Source organism: Acomys russatus, chromosome 21 (genome assembly GCF_903995435.1).
Source record: "Acomys russatus chromosome 21, mAcoRus1.1, whole genome shotgun sequence".
Lineage (NCBI taxonomy): Eukaryota > Metazoa > Chordata > Mammalia > Rodentia > Muridae > Acomys > Acomys russatus.
Window position 1 is genome coordinate 7366099 of NC_067157.1, and position 25952 is coordinate 7392050.

At 45.8% G+C, this 25952-nt stretch overlaps 1 protein-coding gene across 2 annotated transcripts in view; it reads left to right on the top strand.

Moving 5' to 3' along the window:
* The window catches only part of Crybg1 (crystallin beta-gamma domain containing 1), a 112795-nt gene that overhangs the window by 80599 nt on the left and 6244 nt on the right, over positions 1–25952 (top strand). For both annotated transcript variants that reach the window (XM_051164619.1, XM_051164618.1), the window contains exons 8-17: positions 4649–4775; positions 7000–7035; positions 8232–8389; positions 9429–9555; positions 9666–9811; positions 16080–16206; positions 16427–16459; positions 17776–17888; positions 19808–19937; positions 23529–23668. In XM_051164619.1, coding sequence (XP_051020576.1) covers positions 4649–4775; positions 7000–7035; positions 8232–8389; positions 9429–9555; positions 9666–9811; positions 16080–16206; positions 16427–16459; positions 17776–17888; positions 19808–19937; positions 23529–23668 — 1137 coding nt within the window. The remainder of the gene's footprint in view (positions 1–4648; positions 4776–6999; positions 7036–8231; positions 8390–9428; positions 9556–9665; positions 9812–16079; positions 16207–16426; positions 16460–17775; positions 17889–19807; positions 19938–23528; positions 23669–25952) is intronic.

The following is a 25952-nucleotide window of genomic DNA, read 5'->3' on the forward strand; positions in this document are numbered from 1 at the left end:
AACTTCATAGGGAACAAATCATTTAAGCCACTTTGTCTGGACCAGGGTTGTTAGTTGGAGAGTTTGATGTTTTCAAATAAAGAAATTTTTTTCACTAGCCAAATGTGCTTTTATCATTTTTTTAAACTATAAAATAGTTGATGTCTACAGAAGAATATATATCTATATGTGAGTTTGGGAGCCTAAAAATGACAAAAACCCTAGTAAACTTACCACCCACCTGGTGACCTAAGCCACTGCCATCTCTGTTGCAGAACCCTGTCACTTGTCCTGGTCCCATTCCCTCACTCTGCCTGTGACTATTCATACCCATGGGTTTGCCTGTACTGTATACTGTGCTATGGTCTACACACTATGGCAGTGATCGTTAGCGTTTCCCATGCTTGTTGTGTGTGTTTGTGTGCTTGTTTGTTTGAGACAGGGTGTCTCTGTGTGGCCCTGGATGTCCTGGAACTCACTCTGTAGACCAAGCTGAACTCAGATATCCTCCTGCCTCTGCCTCCCTAGCACTGGGATCAGAGGGGTGAGCCACTTTGTCCAGCTTCCTGTTTGTTACCTTTTGCCATCAGTTGCCTGTACACTGAAGATATTTTGCTCCTTTGTTCTAGAGACTCAGCCTGAACCTCCTTGTAATAATAATAACTCTCATTAAACCTGAGAAAATTAGCACTGTGTCCTATGATAACATAATACCCCAGAATTTTATAATGCCCACATTTTCCCAGTTGCCTCCAGAATGTCTTTTATGGGTTTTGTTTTGGTCCAGTCAGGATCCAGAGCCAGGCGTGGCGGTACTTGCCTGTCGTGGCAGCACTTGGTAGGCTAAGGCAGCATAGTAGTGAGTTCCAGGTTAACCCTGGACACTTTTCTGACAGACACCGTCTCCTCTCCAACCCGAGGAGTCTCAGCGAGACTCCCTTCTTTAACTCTGTTTCTTTTTCTGCCTCTGGAAGTCTCTTTGCTGCTCAGGCCAGATTTCTGTGTCTCTGTAGTGCATGCACCTGTGTGTGCCAAAGTGCTTGCCTGTTCGTGCATATGCCTGTAGCTGTCATCTAGACTGACTGGTTGGTGAGGTCCAGGGATCTGCCTGTCTCTTTTCTTTTTTATAGTTTAAAAAAATTAGATGATTACATCATTTTTTCTCCTTCCCTTTCCTCCCTCCAACCCCTGTACCTCCCGCCTTCTTCTAAATGTATGGCCTCTTTAATTGTTCACACACATGTACATAAACACACGCACACACACACACACACACACACACACACACACACACACAGATTGATAGACAGACAGACAGACAGACAGACAGACACAACTTTGTCCAGTGTTACTTTATGTGTATGTTTTCTGTTTTCAGGGCTCACCATTTGGCACTGAATAACCAATTTGGGGGCTCCTCTGCGGGGAAGACTTTCTCCCGGTCTTGGCATCCCTTACTTGTTTGGGGTTCTCTGTCCAGGACAGAGGCCTCAGGAGCCTTCCCCTTACATGCTGGCGTGTCTGTGGTGGTGGTTTAGGTCATGTTTAGGCAGCTGCGTCGATGAGCCCTCACAGGTGTAGTTTCTCTGATATTTCCAGATGACACCATCTCACAGCGCACTTCCTGTCCCTCTAGCTCTAACAGTCTTTCTGCCCTGTCTTCTGCAATGACCCGTGAGCCTTAGGTGCAGGACATGCCAGGCTTTTCAGAACTTCCAGCCAGGTGTCTTACAGCATAGGTTTTTCTGGGTGTTTATTTTCTGGTGGTCCTCTTATTATCTAAATGTTGTTTGTACAAAGGGTCAGGTATAAAGGTATAATTAGATTTAGGTTTGACAGTTTTGGCAAGGGTACTTCTTGTGAAAGGTTGGCATGCATTTATGCTGTGTCACCATGTGACAAACTGGTCACCTGCCTACTGATGACATCAAGTTTGCTTGCCTAGTTACATGGGGCATCCCACATCTCTCCTTTGCGAAGTCATTTAGAAGTTTTGAATAGCATTTAATCTTCAGTGAATTTCCATACACATCTCCCAGCTGGGCATGCTCAGTTTTGTTTTCCCTGCTAGGTGTTCAATTTATGAGTTACTTGTTCTAAGAACAAACACACATGATAAGACTGATTTTTTTTCCTTATAAAACTAAAGGTATTTCTAAAGGAATGATAGCACGTATTTTAATATACAGACCAGTGGCCATTGTTCAGTATTTATTTATGTTTCTTTTGTATGTTTCTTATTCATATACATTCGTGAACATTCATCATGTATGATCCTTATGTATATGTTCATGGACATTCATGTTTGTTAAAAAAAATATAAGCACATGCTTCTTATCAGTACAGCTCACGTGACTACAAACCATAGTTTTTAATGAGCAAAGCTTACTACCTTAGTACAATAGAAAAGGAGAAAAGTTTCTTTAGAAATGAAAATGGCATTCCTAAAGAAAATTTCCCACTTTCCTGAAGCTCTTTGTTAGTTTTGTGATCCCCAAGTGCACCTGGCATACACAAATGACTGTCCCAGTTATTTAGAAGGTCCCTAGCACTGGCTCATTGAGGGGTGATTCTCAGGACACAGCCTTGCAGATTCACTGGTTTGTCTGTGCTGCCTCCCAGCGGTGTCCCCACCTCCTGTAGATGCTGTGACTAATCCACATGCTTCAAGCAAAGTGAAATTTTAGTATCAGACAAACAGATCCATTACAACTCAGCCCAAAGAAAGAGAGCCCTCAAGAGGAGGCTACTTTGAAAACATCATTTTGGGGCTGGAAAGATGGCTCAGCAGATAAGCACACAGGCTGCTCTTCCAGAGGACCCGGGACCCATTCCCAGCACCCACATGGCACCTTCAACTATCTGTAGCTCCAATTCCAGGGGATCTGGTATCCTCTGACAGACAGACATGCAGACATACCACCCACGTACACGAAAGTAAATAAATCTCAGGGTTACTACACAAGCCACTCGCACTGTTTATGAGAAGTCACAGCCATCCCCTTGTGAGGGGGTCAGAGCCAACAGCGTTGGCCAGAGCGCGAAGCCCATGTGTAGCCTGCCTGAGCCAGCCTTGGACTCCAGGGACGGAAGTGCCTTCCTGACTGGCATGGTTTAGATATAAGAAGTTAGAGTGAAGCCCTCAGCCTGCTGCCTTCTGTATTGCAGGGTGTTTAAAAGGCAGGCTTCTTCGCTCCTTAGCTACCTTGTTCTGAAGTGTAACCTCTACACAGAAAGACACCCAAGAAATCCTGACTCTATAAGCTGAGCGTATTTTGTAAGCTAGACATAGGACACCCTGGCATGCCAGGAGCCTGTCACCCAGGCTTCCTTCTAGTCACTCCCCTCCCCCTATGTCCCCTTTCCCCTTTGAACTGTGATCTTGCCTTAGCACACTGTTGATTGACATTGGTGTCTCCACTTATGGGTCACAGGACTTCCTTGTCTTTTGTGTGCCTGTTGACAGATCTTTAGTAGGAACTGGGTGGCAAATCTCTGGGTAATTAGTCAAAAGGCAGTCCAGGGGCATCCTTAACGCAAACTTTCAATAAAATCGGAAACAAGAGGAAAGCAACCCTGTCCTCAGCCTCTGCTTTGCTGTGAAGGGTTTCCATTAGAGCGCCCCCTTTTCACCACAACATCTGGGAACATAGCATGAGTGGTAGAGTACCCCAGCCAGGTGGTTCAGACAGGCTAATGGAGCTATCACCTAGGTGAGTTGGAGATCACGGACCAGGGACAGTGGGAGGAGCTGGCTTCTGAGCTATGCAAATCACTTATCCAGTAGCTGCACTTCCCCAGAGCTCTGCACTTAGGTCCAGTGGGCATGCTTTCATGGTTCCCTAGCTCGGGAGAGGGTGTGGCCGCCATTCCCCGACCAAAGCAGAAGTGACAGCTGATAAGCCTCATACGAGCATGTGGTACTGCAGTGTCTTTATGATCAGAACCAAGCACTCAGTTGCCACCTGGGCACAGGCAGCCCTTGGACCTTCAGGCTCCGGGGGACAGATGTGTGTCCTGAGCGGTGCTCAGAGTGAAGATGCTCCTGGACTGAGAAGAGCAGATTGTGTTTGGTACACTCCCTGCAATGGGGGAAAAACTGCTGTGAGAGGATCGCAGGGAGAGGGGGGTCAGTTTCCAGCAGCCCTGTCTTGGAGTAAGTGACTTAACCTCACCTGTAAATTAGGGAGCAGAGCATTCCCTCCCCCTCCCCGCAGCTCTGCTGTGAGGATTAGCTAAGTTCTAAGTGGCATTCCTTGTAGCTTTCAGAAGGAGTCAGTTGCTACAAATTTTTGACACCAGGAGAAATGCTTAAGTAGAACACTGTACGTCTTAATTTACAAATGAAATATCAACTTAAGACAAGGCTTCAGATGACCTAACTTGGGGTCTCTAACTAGGTAGCAGAGATATTCACATATAAAAACGGTCATCATGTGGCTTAAAGTAAGTGGCTAAGCCAGCCAAGAGGAACTCGTAGACCTGGGAGACCGCCCACCACACAGCTGGCTTCGCCGGGGGCCACCACACCTAGATGCAGCCATGCCCATGTGACGACACTCTCCTCTGTTCTTGCCCTCTCCTGTCAGAGGGGGTCCTTTGTGCCAGGCAGGCGGAACAGAAACAAACCATGAGTTCCTGCTTCTTTGTTTCCGTGGCGGCTGTTTAGGTGGCTGATCTACGAAGAGCCTGGATTTCAAGGCGTCCCCTTCATCCTGGAGCCGGGCGAATACCCTGACCTATCTTTCTGGGACACGGAAGAAGCGTACATCGGATCCATGCGACCCCTGAAAATGGTAAACCTGACATCGAAGCTGCTGTCCCGAAGGGGCTTCGAACAATGAAAACTGGCTTTTATTGCTTTTTGTTTTTTGTTTTTTTGTTTGTTTGTTTTTTGAGACAGGATCTCTCTGTGTAGTCCTGGATGTCCTGGACTCGCTTTGTAGACCATGCTGGCCTCAAACTCACAGCTATTCGCCTGCCTCTGCCTCCCAAATGCTGGGATTAAAGATGTGCGCCCAAGCTTTTATTGCTTTGCGTGTGTCTGTAACAGGGAGATGGATAGAAATAATGGAAGCAGTGACTCCTCAATTTTACAGCTAAGAAGGGGGACAAGACTATGTCCTTTGTGCTGAGGGCATCTTCTTCCTCACAGAGTAGATGTCTGTGCCTAAGAGCCTAGTAAGTGAAGACATATTTATGGAAAATGGGAGCGATGGTGACTAAAACTCCAGTTGGTGGGGCAAGAGGCAGGACAGGTGCATTGTTAGGAAAACTATCTGATAAGCCAGGCTGAATCTCAAACAAGAGCAGGGATGTCGTCGCTGGAGCTGGTAGAGAATGCGTGTGGGGGCCAGGGCTGGCACAGAGCTGGGCAAGGTGTGCTGAGGACCAGCCCAGTGCTAGTGCCCAGAGGCTGGGCTGAGTGGGACAGAAGGCGAGCCGTGGCGAGTGGTCAAGTACTTAGCCTCCTTACACAGAACCTGTGCTCTCTTCCCTGCCGCCGTGTTTGCCTTGGTCTCTGGAATGCAGGCTTAGGGCGGATGACGCTGCCACACTAGACTCTGGTGGGTGCTTCCTGATGGTAGGTGTTCACCAAAAGCAACGCCAGAGAGTAAAAAAAAAAAAAAACCTGCTCATTGCAGATGGCTTCAGAGCCAGGCTGAGACCAATTAGAAACTTGGAAACATTTTATTTGAATATCTGTAGATTTCAGTGCAGATGACCTGAGGCTTTTTTTTCTTTTTTCTTTTTTTTTAATAGTTAAATCCACTTTCAAAGAGCCCAATTTTATTAATTTTGGGGAATGCATGAAAGAATTGTCCCAAGCTTAAAAAGCAATTTGATGGTTTTGAAACTCTGAGGTTTACTGAGCACCCCAAAGACTACTTTTTAAGAGAGCGCTCCTTGGTTGTATAACATCTGGCTTACTGGGTGAATTTGCCTATTTCTTTAGGATTTTAGTGTATTTGGGTCATCTGAAGATCTTTGGCTGCAGTTTTTTAAGCTCATAAAGGCACATTGATGGGACTTGTCCCAGCTTAACCCACTACTGACTTAGCCTGTTTGCTATTTTTTATGGTTTTGAGCCTAGCCTTTAATGGCTGAGCCACCTCTCCAACCCCTGTTTACTATTTTTAGGCAACACTCTCTTCTCTGATTTTAGGGTTTTGTTTTTGCTTTTTTAAACTTAGACGGTTTTTTTAAAAATCTTTTTAAAATAAAAGGTTGTATTACAAAAGTGTAACAATACCATCCTTTGAGAGGTTTCAAGTGTTACTTAATAGTTGATCTTATTATTTCCTGCTGTGTGAACTTTAACATTTTTGTAGCCTGTTGGTTGCAAAGTCAGATGTCTCCAGGGATCAGGCAGGAAATACAAAGGGTGAGTTTACTGGGGATGAAGGCAGAGGGAGTGGTGGAGCTGCCAGCCAAGCCTGTGGCCTGCTGCAGGGCCAGCCTGCAGGGTTACCCAGTGCAGAAGGTGGGACTGTTAGCCTAGTTGTGTCAAAGCTTAGCGCTATTTAGCAAGAGACACAAGAAATATGAATCTTAGGAGGTTGAGGCAGGAGGATCCCAAGTTTGAGGCTAGCCTGATCTTCATGGTGAGTGAGAGCCTGTCTTGGAATACAAATTAAAATTGTATCGGGAATTTTCCCAGTTCCAAAACAATACAAAGCAAAATAAACCAAGGAGCTGAGATGTATGCAGCTCAGTGATGGAACGCTTGCCCTGGCGCTACAAGGCCCTACGTTTGATTCCCCAGTACACAAACCAGCCAACAACCAACCAACCAAACAAAAGCAGAACAGAAGCACACACTAGGTCTGCATCACTTCGAGCGCACACAGAGTCTCTGCTGCAGGGGGTCTCGCGTCTTTATTTCCATTTGATACTCTTGGCATCTTGAAAATTAAAACAAACCAGAGAGTGGTCACACTGTGTGCTCCAACTCCTGTGATAATACTAAGCACTCTCAGTGGAAACCAGGGTTCTTACTATGCTGTTTTTTCATTTTAGGGTGGCCGCAAAGTTGAATTCCCTACAGATCCCAAGGTAAGAAAGAGGGGGGAGTGAGTGAGGGAATGAAGGAGGGAAGAGGGAAGGGGGGGCATTATCAGAAATGAGGGAGTAGGGAAGAAGGAGAGATTGTTCTATGATCTTCAAGTATATGACGCTAATGCGACTCCCACTTAACCTTAGCCAGAGGAAGCTCGCTAGCTTCACAGGCGGGGAGAGGCTCACAGCACCGGCACCTGTACCGTTATCCTAGCAGGGCCTCCAAGGCTCACTGTTATGTTAGCTTTACCATTCCCGGCTGTGTTTGCTAGTCGCAGAGCCCATTGCTAGCAACGGAAGAAAGCTTTTCAGCTTTTCAAATCAACTGTAGACTCCTGGCTCTTTAGCGTCTTTTCAACTTTGCCTTCGGAGTGTTCCACACTGGGTGGAAGGATGGAGAGCCAAATGAGTTTTCTCTAACTGTATCAGTGGGTGCTGTTTTGTAGTTAGTTTTTATATATGATTAGAAATTTTGAATTTTTATTCCAGGATTTAGTGCTGTTGTTGTTGTTGTTATTATTATTATTATTATTATTATTACAACATTTGTTTGTTTGGTTAGGGTTTTGTGTGTGTGTGTGTGTGTTGGCATGTTGGCACATGTGCAGTGGGAACGTATGAAGGTCAAAAGATGACCTAGAGTTGGCCTTCTCCTTCCACCCTGTGGGTCTGGGGAGCTTGAAGTCAGCCATCTTGCTGGCCCTGTTTTTGATGACTCAGCATTGTTTATTATGTCCCGTGGCTGGGACTTGGGATCTTTCTTCCTTACCCTCCTGAGCCCTGGGATTGCAGGCTGCGCCACCATGCCCAGCTTGTTTTGTTTTATTTATTTTATTTTATTTCCCCTGGCTATGTCTTGTAAGAGCTGGAAGCCAGGGTCTCACATGTGCTGGACCAAAGCTCTCCCACAGAGCCACACCCCTAGCCCAAGTAAGTGCTATTGAATGACAGATTTGATGTTGGGGTTTTTGTTGTTGTTTGTTTTTGTTTTGTTTTTTATTTTGGTTTTTCAAGACAGGGTTTAAGTGTAGCCTTGGCTATTCTGGACTTGTAGACCAGGCTGGCCTCAACCACCTGCCTCTGCCTCCCCAAGTACTGGGATTACAGGTGTGCGCCACCACTCCCACCACTGGCTTCAATGTTTAGCAATTTAACTACTCCCAAATTATTGGCATATCTCATTTCTATTGCAGGTGGTTATTTATGAAAAGCCTTCCTTTGAAGGAAGGTGCATGGAACTAGAGGCAGAAATGTGTAGTTTTATCACAGAGGGAGGTGAGACAGAAGAAGCAACTGGAGGTGACTGTTTGCCGTTTACATCGGTGGGGTCTATGAAAGTTCTAAGAGGCGTGTAAGTAGAAGGGCAACTGGTAAGGCTTTCTCTCTTTTCCTTGACGAAACACTAAATGTGCCCTCTTTTCCTACCAAGACAACATTATAGAATAGTGGTGTTTGTGGGAAGGAGGGGATCTCGAGGATTGAACCCCCAGGGTGTCATATGTGCAGGACAAGCTTCCCCCGCCCACCCCGCCCCCACAGGGTCTGGTGACTTTCGCCAGTGTTCACCTTCTCCTCTGTCCACTTGGACTGGACTAAAGAAGCTAGCTGGAGCGCTGCTGTGGGGGCGGGGTCTGATGCAAACGACACGCACACAAGTGGCCGTACAGGTTCAGGCTGGTTTTTAAAATATCATGTTCTAACCTAATGAACTATTAATTTATTTCCGTTCTAATTGTTACGCTCTTTTTGAATTTTATAGATCTTGCACATTTATTGTATAAATATAAGCTAAAGCTGGCTTTTATATTTACATTTTTACTACTTACTCAAAGAAAGTTTGTCATTTTACTTGTTGATTTTATTTCAGTTCTCTTTTAATTTATTTATCTTTATTTTATGTGTATGAGTGTTTCACTTGCATGTATGTCTGTGCATCACATGTGTGCCGTGTCTGAGGAGTCTAAAAGATGGTGTCAGATCCTCTGGAACTGTAGTTACAGTTGTTAGCTGTTATGTGGGTGCTGGGAACCTGGCCTGGGTCCTTTGCAAGAGAAACAAGTGCTCTTAACTGCCGAGCCATCTCTCCATCCCCTCATTTTAATCCTTACTAAACATACACACGCACATACCCAAATGCAAGCACATGCACGCACACACATACACACATACACACATGTGCACACACACAACTACACACCTCTATAGAACTCTGACATGTTTCGTGGCCTTTTCTGAACAAATTCTCTTAAATACTAAAGAATTCTAGCAAAACCACACAAATTTACACACCGTCCTTTCTAAATGTAGGGAGTTTCACAAATTCCCATCTAATTTTATACACGAAAAACGTTGTAAATGTTGAACTGTCGCCCGCGTTCTCTCTCCTGCAGTTGGGTTGCCTATGAGAAGTGTGGCTTCACAGGACATCAGTATTTGCTGGAAGAGGGAGAGTACAGAGACTGGAAAGACTGGGGAGGCTACAGTGAAGACCTTCAGTCTTTACGACCTATATTAAGTGTAAGTTAAAGAGAAGCCGATGGCTAGTTTGTGGCTTGGTTTGGTTTGGTTTTTGTTTTTGAAGATAAATGTCTACCCTTTGAATTTGAATCTTTCCTTTTTTTTAATAGGATTTTTCAAATGCTCACATGATAATGTACAGTGAAAAGAACTTTGGCTCCAAAGGCTCCAGTATTGATGTCTTAGGAATTGTTGCTAACTTAAAGGAGACCGGATATGGAGTGAAAACGCAATCAATCAATGTCCTGAGTGGCGTGTAAGTGAAGTAATTCAATCAAGACCTTAAGTCTGGGTTTCACTCGGATTTCTGTCACACAGGGTCTGTCCTCAGTAAATATCTGGCAGGTAAACATGAATTCAGTCGCCTGGTATTTATGGCTGTGCTACTTTCATAGCTGTTTTAAAAATATGCTGATGTAATCTTTTTTCCCCCCACTTGGAGCAGGCTTTTGGGCTTTTGGGCTTTTGGGTGTCGTGGTAGAAATATGCAGACCCTTTCCTAAGTGGGAAGATTGTGAGTTTCTTTAGTATGGGAAGCAAATAAATAGAATAAGCTGGCTGGCATTGACCTTGAGGTTGGGACCAAGTCCCATTAGGCTTTCTTATAGTTGCATCCCTGCTAGCCTTTCTTCACCAGTATTTTGACATAATTGTCAAACTCTCTAGAGTTTTGATGTTGAGATAGTCTGGTTGTGTGGCGCAACTCGCCTGACCTTGGGATCTGCCTACCTGAGCTTCCCAAGTGCTGGGCTATGTTGCTCGGTGCTTTCACCAACACCAATGCAAGTCTTTACCCTGACATGACTCTGAGGTAGAAGTGACTGGTTCAGCTTACCAGCCTAAGTGATAAAAACAGAACTTATTGCCTATAAAAATAAAAAGCCCTAGAGAAGATTTTGTTTCAGGCCTGGCACGGTGGCCCAGGCCTTTATTCTTAGCACCTCAAGGCCAGCCTGGGTTACACAGTTGGATCCTGTCTGAGCACAATAGCAATGACAAGACCAATCAATCAGAAGCATTTTGCTGCAAGCATGACTGGATGTTAGCGATCGAGTAAACCGCTGTCACAAGACCTTGTCTCACCTGGGCTTGCTTCTGTGGCTTTCCCGTAGGCGGGCCCTCTATACCTGGTGGCCTTCAGCCATGTTTGGTTCTTGTTCTCCCGGTTCGCTTCGTGCTCAGGCTCCAGGTTTGGCTTGGAGTCCCTTGGTGTGGATCATGGTGGCACGCCTGAACTAGAGCGGTGGCTGTGCTAGTGTGACGTGCCCAGGCCTAGGGTCAGTCCCATAGGGTGTGGTTGGAGTGTGTGGCTCCCAGGAGCATCAGAAGGAGAGTTGCTGGGTTTCTATTGTAGGGAAGTGTTCTCTGTGATCTGATATTGACCCTTCTGGTCTCTTCTAAGTGATAATGCTATCAAAAGGACATATGAAGAAGTTGGTGTCGGTTCTATCCAAAGTGGTTGGTGTTAGCCTACTTGTATCAGTCTAGCCTGAACCTTAACGCTTTTCTTGAGGCCTCTTCAAGAGCCTGGCGAGTCTGACGCATGTCTACAGTAGGCCACACTCCTGTTGTTAGTCACTACACCTTTGGGTAGGTTGTTGCTTGTGGCACATCTTGGTAGAATGACATCAGTAGCCCTAACATTTTTTTTTTTCACTTTACATTTCTGATTGGACACCCCCCCCCCCCCGGGCGTGCCTGGTCCCACCCTCCTCCTCCTCTCTTCCCCTTATCTTCCTTCCCCCTTCTCAGAAAAAGGAGTTGTCCATCCCCCCTCCCCCAACCCACTCCGACACATCAGTTCACATCAGGCCTGAGCGCATCCTCTTCCACCGAGGCCAGGTAGCCCTAACATTTTATGATCATAGTTGGCTTTTGGTAGACAGCCAAACAACCAAAAGCCAACTGAACATATGTTGTCAGGGGAACAAAAGCCATCTGAATACCTGGCAGAAGCCACTGAAAATGTTGTGGTAGCTCTGTGGTGTTTCAGATTGTCTTTACAGCTGATTAAGTCTGGGGAAAAAAAAAAAAATGACAGTAGGCCACTCAGTCTGGGAGAAGCAGGCATATGTTTTGACATTGACCAGGTTCCCTTGTTCATCAGTCACAGGCCGGTCAGGCATCGACACTGCAGAGGAAGCTGGAGGATGCTGGGTAGATGCTGATGTAGGTTAAGTTAGCACAGGGCCTGTTTGCTTTCCTCTCACCCACTCTGCTTCTTTGACATCAGTTTCCTCTAATAGGAAGTTGGGCCTTTTCATGTTTCTATTTTCAGTCATTTTTAGTTATATTTCCTGGCAGAGGCTTCCCCCCCCCCCCTTGTTGTAGCAATTGAGGTTTGGTATTGGGGGAAGTAGAAGGGAGGACCAGTGGTATTACACACACACACACACACACACACAACTTCCTCCTCTGTTTGTTGGGTGTAGGAGGGCTGCATTGAGCTGTGTTACATCCTGAGATCAGATGCAGCCTTTATGTTGACCACAACGCCTGCTGCGAGAGGTAGAGATTAGACACTGAGAATGCTCAACGGAGAGAGGAGATTCTAGTCTGTCGGCACACAAGACTGGAGGAGACGGTACTGTGAGGAGACGGTACTGTGCGGAGACGGTACTGTGCGGAGACGGTACTGTGAGGAGACGGTACTGTGAGGAGATGGTACTGTGAGGAGACGGTACTGTGAGGAGACACGGTACTGTGAGGAGACGGTTCTGTGCGGAGACGGTACTGTGAGGAGACGGTACTGTGAGGAGACACGGTACTGTGAGGAGACACGGTACTGTGAGGAGACGGTACTGTGAGGAGACGGTACTGTGAGGAGACGGTACTCTGAGGAGACGGTACTGTGAGGAGACGGTACTGTGAGGAGACGGTACTGTGAGGAGACGGTACTGTGAGGAGACACGGTACTGTGAGGAGACGGTACTGTACAGAGACGGTACTGTGAGGAGACGGTACTGTGAGGAGACACGGTACTGTGAGGAGACACGGTACTGTGAGGAGACACGGTACTGTGAGGAGATGGTACTGTGCGGAGATGGTACTGTGCGGAGACGGTACTGTGAAGAGACGGTACTGTGCTAGGCCTTGCGGGATGTGACACTTAAGCGAGGATGACTAGCCTACTCATTTTTTAATAGTTTCAAAGAAAATGGTCTTATTTTATGACTTTATTTTTACTGGTAAATAAGCAACCTAAATTTTTTTTTTGTTGCATTTATTAATCTATTTACTTATTTTGAGGTAGGGTCTCACTGTATAGTCCTGGCTGGCCAGGAACTCTATGAAGACCAGGCTGACCTTAAACTCACAGATATCAGCCCGCCTCTGCCTCTTGGGTGCTAGAATTAAAGCCATGTGCCACCATGCCCAGCTTTACTTTGCTCTTTTATTTTACAAAATCCAAAGTTGGAAGAAACTTTTTGTTTTGCTTTTATTGTTTGAGATACAGTCTTGCTATATGGCCCGGGCTAGCCTTGAACTCAATCCTTTTCCTTCAAAACCCTCCCAAGTGCAGTGGGTGGGGTAAGTATGAAAACTGGGGGTAGGATATTTGTGGGGTGTTATCAATGTATGCCAACATGCCCAGACAGAACAAAGCTTTTGAAAGTCCTGTTCTGTCTCCCTAGAGGCACACTGTCATATGATGTTAAGTCCCCTGTGATGATGAGCTGTGAAACAGTGGGAAGGATGATCACGACACCAACTAAGCTTTTGAGGAACCACATTCTAGTTCTGAAGCAAAGTCAAGAAAAATCCCTTCACACAGCTGCTTATGTTCCCATGATGCACCGTGCCCCTGCCTGAGCAGTGGAAGTTGGGATAACTTTTTAACATCTAACAGTAAAAGCAAAACTACCTCTAGAGTTTAGGGGGAAAGAAGCTCCATGTGGCAGCCCCTAGTACCTTTAATCTCAGCACTCAAGGAGGCACAGGCACAGGGATCTCTGTGAGTTCAAAGCCAGCCTAGTCTACATGGCAAGTTCTAGGCCAGCCTACAGTGAGAATGTAATTCAATAAATAAAAACAAGTGTTCTTGTTTTGAATTTTTTTGCCCCTTCACTCTTCCCAAGAAGGATGTTTGTCCTCTTGGTTAACTCTCAGTGATTACTCCACCAGGCTAGGGGCTTCTGGGTGACCCACTCCTCTCTCTCTCTCCTGCTGTCCACCTTCAAACACAGCAGCGATGCCTCACATGGACCAAACCTTTTGAGTAAGGCCACTGAGGAATGTTTGCTCATCAGAGCCCCAACTATAAGCAGGTCCTGCACATTCAGCTGGGCCGGGCCATGCACCAATGCTTTCCTCTCAAGTCTCAGTGCATGTCCCTCTGTGCTTCCAGCTAAGTGAATCAGGCAGGCTGACAGCTGTCCTGTGCTTACTTAATTCCACAGAGAAGTGGAACACACATTTGTGTGTGTGTGTGTGTGTGTGTGTGTGTGTGTGTGTTCCCTGTGTTCTTTAATTGTTGTTTTTGTTTTCAAGTTCTGGTGTTTGTGACTTACCTTACGAAGAGGCACCCATGGCTAGGGGCTGGGCTTCCTGTTCTAGGTGCCATTGTCCCCAGCCACAAGCTAACCTGAGATGTGTGTGCAGGGGTGACACTGCAGATAAACTGTGCCCTGTGGCCTCTGAGGCTCAGCACAGGGCCCCTGGCCAGCTCCCTCCCTCCCAAATAAAAACAAGTCTTATGAAAGTTGAGGGACCTCCCCTTAGGCACTCCTCAAAGTTAACGTCAGACCCACAGAGAGAACCAGGTCTCCAAACTCCTCACCTCACAGCGAGGATGCTGATGTCTGCAAAACTGCTGTGGAGTGGGGGCGGGGGGGAGGCGAGGTGTTGGGAAGGGGCTTATTTTCTGAGAGAGACTGGGATCCAGTTTCTGCATTCAAATGGCCAGGGGTAAGCTACTTAACTTTTCCTGACCACTTTAAGTCCTATAGAGTCCCATATCTCCTGGGTGGTTTTTCATCTCCTCGGGGATAACTGCAGACACACTGTAGTTTAAATTGATCCCTCCCATAGTAAAACCTGAATCAGTTGTGGTCCAGACAGTTTCTGTGTGTTTTACCAGAACATGGAGGGCAGGTCACAACGTGCAGAGCCTTGTGCTTGCCCATGCTCTGGCCCTTGACTGACGGCGTCACTTTGGATAGGTCACCTCCCATCCACAGTGTGGCACGACACGTAGTCACTTGTGACGCTCCTCTGTCTACTAACCTCAAGGACAGGGATTCTGTATTCTCCCATCTTTTCAGTCTTCACGCCGTCTAGTTTCTGGCGTGTGGCCGACGGCGGTCAGTGTTTGCTGAATGAGTAAGTGGACTGACTTTCTGTCCATGAAGCAGGCAGGCCAGGCAGGACCCACTTAGGAAATGTGATGTCACGGGTATGCAAACAACTTGGAATGTTCTGACAATATGGTGCGTCACTCAAGCTGCGAGTGGATCATTAGAGCCGTGAGTCAGAGCAGATGACACCAAGCATCTGTTGAGTGGAGTAGGATTAGAAAGCCTTTTCTCCTTCAAAGACATCCTCTTTTCACAGGAAGTAGCGTCAGTTACTTGGATTGACTGATTTCGTCTCTCTGAGATCGCTGCAAAGATAACATGAACATTACTGAGAAATGATTCACCTTTGCTTTTCTATAGATGTGTTAAGTTGGAAATACTGTTTGAAAAATTTAAATTATTTCCCTCCCCACCGCAGTTTTATTATTCATTGTGATTCGTTGTATATGAGACATAGCTTTCTGTTAAGATTTGTCTGCAGAACTCTTTCGATGTTGAAAAAGTCGTTTACTTATTAAAAAAAAAAAAAAATCAGACTCCTGTTTAAAATCCAGGCGTGATGGCACATGCCTGTAATCCCAGCACTCTGGGAAGCAGAAGCAGGCAGATCTCTGAGTTCAAGGCCAGCCTGGTCTACAGAGTGAGTCCAGGACAACAGCCAAGACTACACAGAGAAACCCTGTCTCAAAAAAGCAAAACAAGGGCTGGAGAGATGGCTCAGAGGTTAAGAGCACTGTCTGCTCTTCTAGAGGTCCTGAGTTCAATTCCCAGCAACCACATGGTGGCTCACAACCATCTATAATGTGATCTGATGCCCTCTTCTGGCCGGCAGGTGTACATGTTTGGCAGAGCACTGTGTCTGTAATAATAAATAAATAAATCTTAAAAAAAAAAAAAAAAAAAAAAAAAAGCAAAACAAACAAAAAAACCCAGTGTATTTCTTTGGTATGAAACTCAGGCGGGTGGGGACCACAACACAAAATCATCCTCATTGGGCCTTTCCCAAGGTATAGCAACTTGGTATTTAGGAACACTAAAAAATTTGCATAGAGACATTCTTTTGTACACTATTTGGATTGGACACATAGACAAATCCAATCTGTCCCTAAATATTAATGGACAACAGAAAAAAATATGGGATCTGATCAGCAAAACCCTTTTTTGGATGTGGGAGGTAGATTTATGCGTAACCTAAGACCCACACTAACCAGGGCTGTGTTTCTGTAGGTGGGTAGCCTATGAAAACCCGGACTTCACAGGAGAGCAGTATGTCCTGGACAAAGGCTTCTACACCAGCTTTGAGGACTGGGGAGGCAAAAACTGTAAGATCTCTTCCGTTCAACCCATATCCTTGGTAAGAACTTCATCCTCCCGGGAACATTAACTCAGCCTCGCTTCCCTGCGCGGCTTCTGGCTTGTGTAGTGATTGCTACAGAAGATATTCTGGGGGTAATTTTAACAGTAACTGCTAATGTAGAGGAAAAGAAAATTTAACATGGCTCCTTTAATAATCTTTCTCTCTCTCTCTCTCTCTCTCTCTCTCTTTCTCTCTTTTCTTTTAAAAAAATGTTTAGGATTCTCTCACTGGTCCAAGGAGACGAAATCAGGTAACTTAAAAAGCATTCTATAGTTAGGGGCTATCCATTTTCCATTGAAAAAGTGAGCATACATGCCAGATGTGTGGGATGTTCCACCAGTCTTAGTACTGAAAGCATTAACATGCTCAACCAGCGGCACTGACCCGGGTCTAGACATTTCTCGAATAATACTTTGGTAATAAAATGCTGGATTTAAGTTCATTACAAAGAACCAGTTTCATGACTGTACATAAGCGTATGTACATTCGAGGCACTAACCCATGGTTCTCTCAGCATGTCATGAGCTCACATTTGCTGTGTATGCATTAGGAAACACTTTATGTATTGTGTCCCTCAAGCCTTTGAGTTGCTGACTCTCAGGTCAGTTTCACCGTCACTTTTGCTATTTAGGCTTTTTAACACAGAGGCTCAGACAGCTATAATTACACACAGAAGCACAAAAACTACTGCAGCCTCTTTTATTGGCATAGAGAGATTCTAAGAATCGAGCAAGTATCATCCTCCAAGAGGGAGGGAAACTAGACTCCACGCTTCCAAATCTAGTCTATTGTTAATGCTAGAACCTGTTAACAATTGCTTCTGGCCACAACAAAGCTTTACTGTAGCTCCAAGCTTGTAACAACAGGGTGCTCTTTAGAAAGTGGCCTCTGTTCTTCCACTGCCCTTTGATGCCTCTAAATGAAACACTCAAGGATGGAATAGCAAACCTGTTTCTAATTCATCACTGGTGATCTAGTAGAAAATTAAAGGATTTACAACATTCATACCAGTTTACTGTGGCAAGAGTTAGCAGGTCAGGTCTGGGTCATCATTTAAAGACCTGAGCTAAGGGGCCTGAAAGGTGGCTCAGTGGTTAAGAGCGCTGCCTGCTCTTCCAAAGGTCCTGAATTCAATTCCCAGCAACCACATGGTGGCTCACAACCATCTGTAATGTGATCTGATGCCCTCTTCTGGCCTGCAGGTGTACATGCAGGCAGAACACTATACATAATAATAAATAAATAAATCTTTTAAAAAAAAAAAGAACTGAGCTACAGGCTGGAGAGATGGCTCAGAGGTTCCGAGCACTGGCTGTTCTTCTAGAAGTTCGATTCCCAGCACACACATGGCAGCTCATAACTGTCTAACTACAGTCCCAGAGGACCTGACACCCTTTTCTGGCCTCTACAGGCAGCGGACACACAAGAAGTGCACAGAAACAACATGCAGGCAAAGCACCCATATACATAAAAATAAATAAAAATTAAAAAAAAAACAATAACCTGAACGTGCTCAGCAAGATAATTTTGTTTCTCTCCGCCCCCCCCCCCCCTTTTTCTTTTAAGATTCACTTGTTCTCAGAACCACAGTTCCGAGGTCAAAGTCAGAGTTTTGAAGAGACGATAAGTCAAATTGACGACTCATTTCTGACAAAGTCCTGCAGAGTTCTGGGAGGCAGGTAAGCTGACTTGCAAAGGGCAGAGGCAGATCACCAGGGTTGAGAATTGACACCTTTGCAAGTCTTCCCTGACCCCTGTGAGTGGTTGGTACCATGAACCCACCACATCAGTTGGGAAGCTTGCTTTGCAGCATCTGGGGTCAGAGGTCAGAAGACGTGCATGCCAATATGGGCTGCAGAAGTTGTGGATTCAGATCAGCTCTACACCTGTACCTGGTCTGACATCTGTACAAAGGGGCAGGCAGGGTCTGGGGGAACCTCTCGGGTACCTCCCAAGACCGATTTTGTTGTACGGGCAGACAAGAGTAGGGTTGGCACTCCGCACTGCAGGCAAGAGACAGCACCCTGGCTGAGAGGGCTAGGGGCTTACGGTAGCAGAAGGGAAGCCAGCCTGGGCTGGGGAAGGGAGGATCTGACTCCCAGGAGCCAAATACAGAGTGTGATGGGTTCATCAGAAACACAGCTGGGGCTGGGTCAGAAGCAGTGAACTCACAGTGCTGTGCTGCGAGCAGTCATCTTAGCAACGCTGCCTAAGAAAGGGAGAAGCTTGGGATAACCATTGAGATGTAATATGAATAAATTAATAAGATATTAAAAAAAGAAAGAAAGAAAGAAAGAAAGAAAGGGAGAAGTCAAGGAAGCCCTTAGCCATCTATAAAGCGGCCAGGGGGACTAAGCCTAACAACAGAAGCTAACGTTACAGTTTGTGCTGTTCGGTGCCCCGCCCCACCCCCCACCCCACCACCACCCCCCACCCTGGGTGAAAGGCTTTGTGTCAGATCAGGCCAAGTGAAGGGAAGTGCCTCAGTTTCTTGATTCCCCCACTCACCCCGCCCCATTCCTCTTAGATCCTGCTTCACTTCCTTCTGCCAGACTCCGTGCATTTTTTTTTTTTTTTTTATTGTTTATCATCTGTCTCAACTTGCCGAAGTAGCTTCAAGAGAGCAGGGACAGTGTTATTTCTGCCATGTCTCGGGCAAGAGGACAGTACCCAATATGGAGTCAGCCCTCAGTGAGCATCTGTTAGGTTAGGGGAGCGCGGCCCAGAGCCACTGTGGCCCAGAGCCCAGGCCTTAGGCCTCAGGAAAGGACAGGAAAGGATGTCATCAATCAACATAGAGTTGGACCTGGGGCTTAGGCCTTTAATCCTAGCCATTTGGGAGACTGAGGCAGGAGGATCACAGGTTCAGGGACCTGCCTGGTTTACAAGAGTGAGTTCAAGGCAGCCAGGAAGCTTAGTGAAGGCCCTCCCTGTAAAAAAAAAAAAAAAAAAAAAAAAAGGTGGAGTGCAGTCAGGGAAGAGCACTTGCCAAGCATGTGTGGGAACTGAGTTCAAGCCCCAAGAGAGAAAAAAGGAAATCTGATGAAGGGCAGGGAAGGGAACTCCTGTGTGTGCAGCTACACTGGCTGGGAGATGGGTAAGGAAAAAAGCCACATTTATACCCATCCAGTGTAGTAACCAACTTAGCCACGTTAAATTGCCACAGGATGCAATGCAGCAAATATATCCAGATAATTTTAAAGAAAAATCAGTTAGTTAGAAGATTTATGTTTATTTTATAGCAGGCACCTCTAAAAATCATGTTTCTTGTGTTTCTTTCGTTTATCTGGGTTTTTTTTTTTTCCGAGACAGGGTCTTACTATGTATGTCTGCCTGTCTTGGAACAGTGTAGACCAGGCTGGCCTTGAATTTACAGAGATCCATCTGCTCTGCCTCCCTAGTGCTGGGATTAAAGGCGTGCACCACCAGGCTCCACATACAAATCAGATTTCTTAAATAGAATTACATATATTTCAGACCATATATACATATATATACATATATGTATACATGTACACACACATATACACACACACAAACACACACATATATATATATATATTGCATATACATATTACATATTTCCTATTTATTACAGCTGGGTTGCTTACGATGGAGAAAACTTCTCTGGCAATCAGTATGTGCTGGAAGAAGGCCACTATCCTTGTCTCTCAGCAATGGGATGCCTGCCTGGAGCGACCCTCAAGTCTCTTCGCTTTATAGATGTTGTGAGTATGACCCAGTGGCACAGGCATGCACTGTTTACATGGCTGACGGGTTAGAGCAAGGAAGCCAGCAGGCAGGACCTACTCAGGTTAAAGTGCACCAGACCAGGGCCCTCTACCCTTCATAGTGTACCCCCCCCCCGCGGTGTATGAGTGTGTGTGCCCTCCCCCGTGTGTGCGTGTGTGTATGCGTATATATGTGTACCCCCTCTATGTGTGTATGTGCATGTGTGTGTCTATGTGTGTTTGTGTACCCCACATGTGTGTGTGTGCGCGCGTGTGCATGTGTGTGTATGTGTATGGCTATTTGTACCCACCTGTGTGTGCGTGCATGTGTGTGTGCGCGCGTGTCTGTGTGTATGTGTACCCCCCTCTGTATGTGTGTATATGTACCCCCCCCCCCCGTGTGTGTGTGTGTGCGTGTGCATGTGCATGCACATGAATGTGTAGGTGCTCTCAGAGGCCAGAAGAAGGCATTTGGTCCCTTGGACTGGAATTACAGGAGACTCAAGGCCGGTAGTGGGTACCGAGAACTGAACCTGGGTCCTCTGGAAGAGCTGCAAGTGCTCTTAACCACTGAGCTATCTCTCCACCCCTGCTTTTGTGCTTTTTATGTCTGTTAAAACTAGGGTTTTTTTTTATTGCCCTTTCTCTGATTTCTTACTCAGGACATTCATTTATTTACACCCACAATAGCCATGTGATAGTTCTGGGCCCCTCTCCACCTAGTCGTCTCCCCTTCACAGCCATGCCCTGTGTTTTATGGGCACAGCCTGAACATTCTCATAAAATGCTTGATTTTAAAAAGCGTGTATGTAGAACCTTTAATTTATTTATTTATTTATTTATTTATTTATTTTTTGAGACAGGGTTTCTCTATGTAGCCTTGGCTGTCCTGACTCGCTTTGTAGACCAGGCTGGCCTCGAACTCACAGCGATCCACCTGCCTCTGCCTCCCGAGTGCTGGGATTAAAGGCGTGCGCCACCACGCCCGGCTAGAACCTTTAATTTTATGTCATCATTATGCTGTAGTTCTCACTCTTGCAGATAAAACTCAGAAACTGATGTTACCATTTTTGAAGAGCTGTCCATCCTGCTGCTGTGTGTGCGTGTGTGTGTTTGTGTGTGTATAGGTATGTGTACTCCCCCCCCCCCGTGTGTGTGTGTGTGTGTGTGTGTGTGTGTGTGTGTACGTGCACACACGTGCGCATGTGTCTAGCTTTTTGACTGTAACTGTCTCTCAGATTCTGCCACCACCACAGCTTCTCGAATCCCTGTGGGCCTAGGGTGGAAGTGCTGCCATGAGGGAAGGGGGTCCCCTGGGCTATCCACGAGGGCACACCAGCACTTCTGCCACTCTGTGCTGACAAAGCCACACCAGACAGTGCCATGGCAGATAAAGAGTTCCCCCCTCCCACACTCTCCAAGACTGCCATCCCAATGACAGGACTTGACTGCATCTCACCGAGAGTGGCCTGGTCCTGTTCTTTTGTTATTAACTTTAAAGGATCCTTTGCGGTTTAGTCTACTGTCACTCATTCTCTTTAAATGTGTTATGTGTGTGGGTGTTTGGCCTGCCTGTGTATCTGTGTAGCACCTACCAGTGCCTGCAATGGCCAGAAGAGAACATTGGATCCTTGGGAACTGGAATCCCAGTGGTCATGAGCTGTCAGGGGTGCACTAGGAGCCGAGCCCAGGTCCTCTGCAAGAGCGGCCAATGCTCTTAATCACGGAACCCTCTTTCCAGCCCCGCTTCAAGTTTTCCATGGACCCCAGGCTATCAGCTGGGTTCTAATCAGGGTGATAGTGCCCCCTTTGGACAGTATCTTTCATCAGAGCCATTCAAAATGATACATTCGATACAACAAGCCCAGAAGATGATGTTCATATACTTAAGTCTAGGCTTGTCTATGGTTTTGGAAATTTTTGTTCATTGTTATTAGTAGTCTCATAAAACTGCTTTAAACATTCCTATGCTTTTAGTCCTAAGTGTAGGAAGAAGGTGTGTGTGGGCTTTACAGCACCTCTGCCTGCTTGCTGGTTTAATAATAAGATGCTGTGGAGAAAGGAAAAGAGCAGCAGTGAAACCTGGAGTAATGCAGAGTCATCAGCTTACAAGTAAAGGCTGGGATGTGGCTCGCCCAGTAGAGTGCTCACCTGGATGGCCACATCGTGAATCTGGGCCAGCCCAGGCTAGATTGGACCCTGTTTCAAGACAAAACAGCCTAGGGCATGAAATAAGACTTAAAAAAGAAAAATAAAAGAAGGAAAGTTAATGTGCCTAGAATTCTAAAATCTACCTGCAAGTATATATTTGAAGTTTCCTAGTACATACCCTTCTTGGCACATACACTTATATTATTTGGTCACTTAAAGATGATCGCCTTTTACATTTCCATGGAGATCTACCCAGCATGAGATTACACAGCCTGTGTGCCTGAGTTAGGGGTCTGCGTGGTGCTGGCGCCCTCCCGCGTGCATGCCAGGCAAGCACTGTATGACTGATCACTTCCTTTACTCTCTGCACCACCAACTGTAACGGTAACACTTCAAACTTGTTTAAATAATTTCTGACAGTAAACGTGAGTGTTTAGGATGCTAGGGGCATCTCGTCTCTCTCTATAGCAAACATGCAAAGCAGTGACCCTGTAACGTGTGTCTGGTTCCGTCCTGTGTGTTATATCTAGTCTGATTCCTAGACTACGGGGCCCACCCACCTCTCCACACTACGCTTAGCTGATGGCAGACAGACTCTCCCCTGTGCATCAGGGCACATCCACACAAACGAGCAGCAGCGTATCTTACCCTTGAAGCAGGTTGGGCAATAACTGTGATCCCCCGTATGCATTTTTGATGGGTCATTTATGGTCTTGGGAACATTATCAACTTTTTTTCTTGTCTGAAAAATCAGTTGGGTGCTGCTGTCCTCTCTAAAATGTCTGTGGCTTCTACCTGTGGCCTTTGCCCCATCCTGGACAATAACTCCTCCAAGAGGGTTTTGGGACCACGAGCCTACAGAATCTTTGTTACTAGCAATTAAAGTGGGCTTTAATACCACACTACCTTGAATGCCCAATCATCTACTAGAGGCTCAGAAATCCAAATCTCCCAAGCCAACCCAACCAAAACTCCAGACCCCGGGAGTACTTGCAAAGAGAAAGCTCCTAGACCGGATGGCACCACCACATCACCTGACCACCAGACACCAGCCTACCACAGCCTTCTGCCCCTCGATGTTTATGTCCATGGCTTTCCATCCGGCCTCGTCTCATTGAAAACATTCCAAGATGAAAAGTAGATTCCATTTGAGGGTTCCATGCATATTGCGTCTCTCCAGGCATGGGCTCTTTCGTGTCTCCACTTTCCTGTGGTCTGTTTTAGCCTTTAGATACAGCAGAAATCTTCCTACCTTCCCATCCATTCTCTCTTTAACTTTGCAGCCTGGAAACATCCCGATGGGCTGAGTTTATAAATAGGTAGAGCCTGGCAGCGTCCTGTGCCTTGTCCTGGAGAGTAGACTATGTATTGTCAACTTCAGGTTATCCACAAGAGCTTTGCAACTATTAACAGATGAACAAATTTACCCCCAAACAGGAATTTTCTGAGCCAACAATTATTCTTTTTGAAAGAGAAAACTTCAAAGGAAAAAAAATTGAGCTGAGCGCCGAGACAGTCAATCTGCGATGCATGGGGTTCAACACTCAGATCCGCTCTGTCCAGGTCGTTGGTGGAATGTGAGTGCCTTACCCACTTGTGATCCACTAAAATGGACGATTCCTCTTTTTCTTGCTTTCGCAAATGTTCTTTTCCTATGAAGCACATAAAAAAAAATACATGCATACGAACGGTTATATATATATACCCCCAAAATGTACCATCTCATTTGTGTACACCTCCGTTTGCCCGCAATGGACACATAAGTGAATACCATCATGGAAAGACTGAATGACATGAGTATATGTGCCAAGAAGGGACAACACTGGGAAACGTCAGACACACATTATCTTTAGTGAGCGGGCGGCAGTCTTTGACTCTGTGTGTGGGTCAGTGTCACACATTCCATGTTACATGTATCTCGGTGGGTAGAACCTGTGTAAGCATCATTCATCCATGGATCCAGACTTTTTTGCTTACAGTTAGGTTAAGGACTCAAAGTCCCTAGGGGAGGCTTCACCCCGCTTTCCTCAGCAAACTCACGGAGCATTTCTTTATATAGCAAGTGAGAGAGAACTAGTTTTCTCTTTCTCTTAACCCTCTGAAAGGCTGGAAAGGCCATGCCCTGTGATTTTACAGCAAAGGGCAGACTCTTTTCCTCAACTGCAGAGGCTGTATACGTTAAGTCAACTGGGGAGTGTCAGCAAGATGATGGCAAGATAACAGGCACCCACTATGCAAGCCTATGACCTCAGTTAGTCCCTGGAGCAGAGGACTGACGATACAAAGTTGTCTTCTGACCACCACATGCCTGCTGATGCAGTTCCCCAGCATAACACACACACAATAATGATATAAAAAGTTGCCACACCACCCTTTCTTTCTTTCTTTCTTTCTCCTTTTCTTTCGGCAGGGCCTCTCTATGGAGTCTTGGCTGGACTGGAACTTGCTATATAGATGAGGCTAGCCTCAATCTCAGAGATCCACCTGCCTCTGTCTCCTGTATGCTGGGATTAAAAGCATGCATCACCATGCCTAGCCCCTATCAGCCAATTTTTTTTTTAAAACTTGGGAAGGTTTTGGTTTTAATCTCTGGATAATTATAAAATTGAATCGGACATAAATAAATACATATCAATGCAATACATTTTTCTATGAAAACATTTTTCTTTTATTAAAACAGCAGGTGAGGCATGCTGAGGGGCATAGACACAGAAGGGATAACGTCTGCGTGGACAGATGAGTTGTACCATGCCCACTGAAAATACCGAAGGAATTATTAGCACTGAAACTTTTAATTTTTCTCAGTAAATTTTTAATGACCATTTTGTAAGACAGACGAAATGTTTACATTTGGAGTTCTGGGGTTTAAAGTAGAGAGCATCCTTCTCCAATGGTCAGCAAAGCAGGAGGATCATGGGATATTCAGTCTGTAGGCTTCTCTGGTGTAAAATCCGGCGTGTGAATGGAAGGAACTCAGCTTAACACTTGTGGGATTTGGGGAAGGCTGCTCTTATTTTAAACAACAACAACAAAAATGTTTTCTAATTGTTTTTAAATTTATCTTCAGCTAGCATGGAAGCAATAGGTTCTACCATGGCTTTGTGCATGCTTCATTGAATAGGTCCTTCTTAGTTAGCATGGAGGGAACAGGCTCCCCCACGGCTTCACGCACACTTCACTGAATAGACCCTCCCTTCTTCACTGGAAGAATCTGTTTTATCTATTCATTACACTCACCAGTGTTCACACAAGAACTTGGTAGATGTTCATTATCTCAATAAGGATCCTTTCCCTGCAGACGTTTTATCAACAACTTCCAGAAAGGACTGGAGCGTCCTACTGAGAGCATCACTATTTCATTGCTTTATTGGAGGAGGGGAAAAAAACCTTACCTATTTCTCTCTCAGAATGGATTCTGACATAAATACTTAAATACTCTTGATCCTCAGAGAATTCATTTTTATCAATAAATAAGTCTAAACATTCTAGAACATAGGCTTCTTTTCCCTTCAATGTGTATTTAAAGTTCATCTCAGAATCAATAGTGTTCTGAGATGGGCATGACAATCCTAGCACTTGATCAGGAGGCAGAGGCAGGCCAGCATGGTCTATCTGCGGATCAGGAGGCAGAGGCAGGCCAGCATGGTCTGTCTAAGGATCAGGAGGCAGAGGCAGGCCAGCATGGTCTGTCTGCGGATCAGGAGGCAGAGGCAGGCCAGCATGGTCTGTCTGCGGATCAGGAGGCAGAGGCAGGCCAGCATGGTCTGTCAGCGGATCAAGTTCCAAGGCAGCCAGGGCTACCTAGAGAAAGCCTGTCTCAAAATCATGAAAGAGAACGGAATAAAGGAAAAGAAATTTACA